The 5,813-nt window shown below is 35.2% G+C and overlaps 1 protein-coding gene across 1 annotated transcript; it reads right to left on the reverse strand.

Moving 5' to 3' along the window:
• Nucleotides 1-1,352: 1,352 nt before the first annotated feature.
• ctsh (cathepsin H) lies at nt 1,353-5,767 on the reverse strand. The gene is made up of 12 exons (XM_024282362.2): nt 5,573-5,767; nt 5,437-5,468; nt 5,172-5,277; nt 5,025-5,095; nt 4,810-4,914; nt 3,592-3,678; nt 3,444-3,499; nt 3,266-3,347; nt 3,005-3,073; nt 2,823-2,929; nt 2,304-2,429; nt 1,353-2,227 (listed from the first exon to the last, which is right to left on the reverse strand). The coding sequence occupies exons 1-12, from the start codon at nt 5,637-5,639 to the stop codon at nt 2,158-2,160; spliced, it is 978 nt and encodes a 325-aa protein (XP_024138130.1). The 5' UTR covers nt 5,640-5,767; the 3' UTR covers nt 1,353-2,157.
• Between the last annotated feature and the right edge of the window lie 46 nt (nt 5,768-5,813).

The following is a 5,813-nucleotide window of genomic DNA, read 5'->3' on the forward strand; positions in this document are numbered from 1 at the left end:
CTGACATTTACACATTTGAAAGGCAGCACTGTTTTTGTTAGTATTGAGTGAAACTTCCGCTCCAACCATCTTTTAATCTGTCATAAAAGTGTTCCCAGTTGTCTTTAATTATGATTTTTAAGGAAAAATCAAGGGACCTGTTTCATTTTCTAGTAATGGGGTCTGCAACCTGAAGGTCTGGAGCCACATGCAGCTTTTTTATTCCTGCATTCTTCCTTTGAAGAAAACTTCAAACTTAACTAATTAATTGATATATGTTTAGATTTTTGATATGCCAGATAGCCCTGACTGTATAAAATTATGGTAAAAGGTTGAATCTACTGTCAGAGTGGTTTATAATCAAAGTGACTTTATCTTATTGCATTTACATGAACATATTTTAAAATAATTGGGATTTTACACTAATGTTGTCATGTTTTTACTCTTTAGTAAAAGAAGAAAAAGGAACACAAAAGGGATAATAATAAAAAATCTCATGTTTCTTCCATTTTTAATTAAAGTAAATCTGCTGCAGCTGGGGGGTCTGGTTAAACACAGGATGGGTTTTATTATGAAAGGTATTTGAATGTTCTATTGTCATAGTGTCTAAGTTAAATTTGTTATATATAGAGAAACTTAGTTGTAGAGAACATTTCAAAGCTATATTTTATAAATAAATGGATTAATGACTTCAGAAAAAAAACAAAATTGTATTTTTCTAACTTTAAGGTGAAACTTTGCAGCTCTTGCTGAGTTTCGGCCCTTAACAACCTGGACCAAATGGCTCTTTTAAAGGTTGCAGACTCCTGTTCTAGGATATAGTTTCTGCAGAGTGACAGGATTTCATCTGAAATTCGCCTCTGAATTGTGGGCGGCACTGTTGACGTGGAGTAAGCCCGCCTTTTTCCCATCATCCAATTGCTTGCCCTCCCAGTAGCTTCCAGACCCTCACAACCTCAACATTAAGAGGGCAACAAATATGTGAGCAAAATCGGAACAATCTAGCTGTACAGTTCTGATGTGGCTATAGTTCTCTGAATGCATTAGAATGGAACGGAGCGGGAAGCTTGTGGTTGCTGTAGTCGACACAACAGTATTTTTTGTCTGCTCTTGTTTCACAATGCTTTGAATGTTAAAAAATTTTGTTAAAAACACCAAAAACATTTTTTTTATCAGTTGGTCTTCAAAGATATTGTCAGTCATTTTTATGTCAAGCTACATGTGTCAATAAGTTGTTGAACACTTGTTAATTAGTGATCTTCAGTCTGGAACTGGGAAAACACAACTACATGATTTATTTTGTAAAATGCTATAAAATGCAGTAAAACATGAAGGGATGGAAGCAGTCTCAGTAAAAACATTGATTTAAAAACTGCAATGTTACATTTTTTATTAAAAATACTTAAATACAATTTAGGTGTGTTTGTTGTCAGCAGTTATGATTACAGTGTAGGGATTACTAGTAGACAAATAATGTGGAGCAAAATACAGAAAACTAAGACAGAATGATACTTTAGTGAATATTTTGTTTTTCAAAGATTTTATTCAGATGATAAAAAGTTTTTTCATTCATTTTTTTACCCAAATAGAGATAAAAAAACATAAAGATTAAATCTCAGGGATGTCATTGGAAAAGTTTCTTCCTTTACGTTAATCACATTTCTCTTGAAAAAATATCACGTTTAAATTTTAATATAAAATCTACAAAAGTGCTACATATAAACAATTTGTAAGTACAAAATCCTTTAGGCCAGTCTCACATTGATTAAAAATAAATTTCAAAGAATTCTGTGCAATTAGTGCAGTTTTTAACATCCTTTCATTTTTGAAAAGAATGCATCTTACATGTTTGACTTTTAAGAGGTGATCAACTCAAAAACATTTCAGGTATTTTTTACGTGACACAATTTTTGAATTACACTATAATTAGACAGCAAAATCAACGTAACTTTAGTTCCATTCAAACTCATTTTTCACTTTGATCACATGCGTTTGACTTGATCTTTTCCATTTGTGTTATTACACATATGTGATATAAAAATAACAATATGGTTATATATAATCATATTTTAGTGCAGAATAAAACATACAAAAAACAAATAAGCATTAGCACACACACAAAAAAAATATTTTATCTTTTAAAAACTTTAAAAGCATTTTACAATTTTAGAAAAAAAGTCAAACCACAGGAAAAGAGGCACAGGCTGCAAGGCCACACATGTTCTTCCCACGTTCAATGAGAAAGTATCTGTAAGAGAAAATGACCTTTAATAGTGATTTTAAATTTTATTAGCATTTAGTATTAAAGTAGAAAGAACTATTACCCATTTATGCCCCATTCAGCCCCCCAGGAGTTCTTTACAATCCAGTATGGAGTTCCATTCTCTTGTCCATAGCCCACAGCGAGTACAGCATGGTTTACCTTGTCTGCAGTGCTGTGGCATTCAGTGCTAAATTTAGAGAGAGAGAACATGACCGATGTGGTGAGGAATGAGTAACTTAACTCACATCATTAACAATTAAACCGGGGACACTTGACAGGAAATAAAATATCAAATTAGAAGATGAATAAAAGTAGAAAGCAACTCTAAGATAAAAGTGTGTTCACACCAGGAAAGTCTGTTCTCTTCTTTGATCTGGATCAAAAGCCAATTTAGTTTAATAAAGTTAACAAAGTATAAAATAAATAAATGCAAATGAACTTTTTCTCATTGCCAAAAAACATTTACTAACATTTTCTATCATTTGCATTCAGAACCTGTTGTAAAAAAATACCTGTACCTTTGTAACTTTTTTGATTAATTTATTAACCAACTAAATGGTCAAACCTGGTTTTGTCTCACCTGGTGTACACGCCCTGATGGTATTGCATAAAGTCTGAGGTCACTTCAAAGGCAAAGCTGACAGGATTCCGAGTGGCGACGGCATCCACCATCCCCATCTCATCATACTAGGGGAGCCAAGATTGTATTTTTACTTTTGTTCAGAAATTAAAACATAAATAAATAAAAAGATGCCCACTCACCGCTGTGACGTTCACCACTTCCTTCACAAACGCAGTCGCCAGGGAAGGCTTATACATACATTTACCGTCCTAATGTAGTAAAACGTAGAGTCAGTCCTTGTATTTTTTATTTCATTTATTCAACATATTAAACATAGGACATACCCATTTATGATCAAAGTAAACACATTTACATAATAAAACATACAAGAAAACACATCTTAGTTCTATAAAAAACATATATCAAAAACAATTAACGACTTTAATCTCCTGATGACTTACCATAGCTGTGTAGGGGTAGTCCTGTTCCGTCATCAGTCCTTTGTTGTACTTTATGTATTCAAACGCTTGACTGGGAAGACCCCTGAAAGACAAATTAGGATTTGGTTTCAAAATTCAGATTGATAAACTGCAGTGGTTACAGGAAACTTTAAAAGAAGAAAGAAAATGTTGAAGTCACCCGTTACATCCATGGTTGTTGAAATCTTGGGCGCAGTCAACCAGCTGTTGTTCCGACTGTTTTATCATCAAGAATGGTATGAGGACAGCAGTCAGCACATCTAATTTGGTCACTTTGGCATTAATTGTTTGAAAGCGAAGTTTGTCACCAATGATATGAGCTTTCCGGTGAAGATTGCAGTGACAGATTCCAGACAACCAGTGGTGGAAAACGTCCAACAGCTACCACAACCTCCCTTCAGTACCAAGAATGGCAAACATACACATCATTATTGAACTATTTGTGCACTAAGTACATTAGTACACATTTTACACTTGAACCTTGCGCTTCAACAAGACACTTTTGTTACAAACCAAAGGTCTGAGACAAAAAAAAATATTAAAAAAACACGTAACTAGAGAGCTCTTCGATCATTGGCCAGGAATTACGAGGGCGGGAAAAAGCAACAAGAGTAAAAAATTATAGAAGTCATGCGCTTTGCAATCCTTGGCGAGATAGCTCACTTGTTCAAACTTTATATTTCGCTGACCAATTTTGAACACCTGTTTCAACAACACTTTTTACTGCTACTTTGGTACAGCAAAGGCATACCGCAAGGCAGCTACTTAGGAAATAATGGATAAGAAAGTACGCTGTAAAGTGTTTATGACATACAGATAGTGTGAGAAGCAACGTGTATCACGTTAAATGTTGTTTCATTGAGTCTGAACTCATCTGAGCAAATTTCAATGAGTTCTTGTGTCTCATTGTTGCTCCACATTTCTCTGTAGATTTTTCTGTATTTATATCCAATAATGCACGGCTATGGTGGCCGGTTTGGCCCAGTTCTGCTCCGAACACAGACCCTATTCAGACTAGGAAAAACTCAGAGTAAACCAGAGCTCAGTACGATCCGAAACAAACAGACCATTTCAAAAGAAACTAAACTGAAATTTTGTTCCGGATTGTTATAGATTATGAGGGGAAACAAACTCTGGTTCACTTTAAGCCATCCAAATGTGTCATTTTTTTTAGAAAAGCTTAGAATAATTAATAAACACATAACTTTAGTCATATTATCATAGGCCATAAAGTAGAAAAGGAATAACAGGAGAAATGAACGTTACCAGCTAGACCTGTTCTATAACTTCTCTAAAGTGTGTATGAGTTGTTTTTGTAAAAGAAAATGTGAGGAATAAAACATTGTAATTCAAGTTTAGATTAAAAAAATAGTTTAAAAAAGTAAAAATCAAAACAGATACATTGGAAATCTTTTTCGTTGTCTCTAAGGTTGCTTTAGTTTTATCTTTAACCCTTAGGTCTATGGTAGGTCACAAAACAAGACCTTTGAGACCATTAAAAAGTTGATGTTTGTGTCGAATGTCACCTGATTCTTAACAGGTGTTATGTAGTTCCCCTTCTTTCTCCAGTCTATTGAGTCTGGGTATGGCCCTTTGCTGCTGAGGTGGTTTCCATTGGTGGCTGAGCAGTTCTGTTAAAAAAAAGGAACAGCACTGTCAATGCAAGCAGGAAAATGTTGTCTTGACCTGACTTGATGTCAAAAATATCTGTGTCAGCAGCTTCCTGCACAGATGGCTGTACCTGTGGCTCAGACCAGAGGAAAGCTTTGCGGAACTCTGTAAATGTCATGTCTGAAAACTGATTCAGTGCCACTGTGAAAAGAAATTACATTATTTTATGAGTATTCTTGAAAAAGAAAAAAAATGGCAACATAAAAAGAGTTCATACTTGTGAATGAATGATTTCCTGCATTGTGTTTGTCAATCTTCCTCTTGTTTTCAGTGAATATCTGCAGTCTCTCCTGGTATTCCATTATGTTGTACTCCTTGTTGTACTGCACAGAATAATTGTATTTTTATTCAGGCTTCACTTTTTCCTACTTGTAATTAAAAGCTACAAAAAAATGCAGTTATCTAACTTGAAAAAAACTTTATGCAACAATTTACGCACGTGTTGCGTAAAAAAAATAAATAAATAAAGCAAAAACACCAACCTGCGCCATCCAGACCTTAAACTGGACCTCATCTGCAAAGAATTGAAATGATTCATATTTATTTTGACGCCACTGAGGATTGTGAAAGTGAAACTTAGATTCAGCGCGAAAACAGTGGGACAAGAACAGTTCTTACCGTGTTCAGAAACAGGGACGGCTGAAGTTACGAACGGCAGAGCCAACAGGAGCCAGAGACTCGTCATGTTTGGTGGAGAAAGGTGAAGCGAAGGTGGAGAGAGACGACCGCGCGCGCGGATCTCGGTCCGCTTCAAGGAGCCCTTTTAAAGGTAACTGTCATTCCCCGATCCCCTTTCCCTAACCACGCCCTAATCACGCGCACATGTATTACGTGACTTCCCTTTTGCGCCATTTTTTTT

Source organism: Oryzias melastigma, linkage group LG6, assembly GCF_002922805.2.
Source record: "Oryzias melastigma strain HK-1 linkage group LG6, ASM292280v2, whole genome shotgun sequence".
In the NCBI taxonomy this organism is placed as follows: domain Eukaryota; kingdom Metazoa; phylum Chordata; class Actinopteri; order Beloniformes; family Adrianichthyidae; genus Oryzias; species Oryzias melastigma.

Bases quoted from the DNA above. Each gene is read 5' to 3' on its own strand.
- ctsh (XM_024282362.2), bottom strand. From the start codon at position 5,639: ATGACGAGTCTCTGGCTCCTGTTGGCTCTGCCGTTCGTAACTTCAGCC. The intron at 5,278-5,436 runs GTTGGTGTTTTT...TATTCTGTGCAG, and splicing joins TTAAGGTCTGGATGGCGCAG to TACAACAAGGAGTACAACAT. The intron at 5,096-5,171 runs GTATGAACTCTT...TTCTTTTCACAG, and splicing joins AGGAAATCATTCATTCACAA to TGGCACTGAATCAGTTTTCA.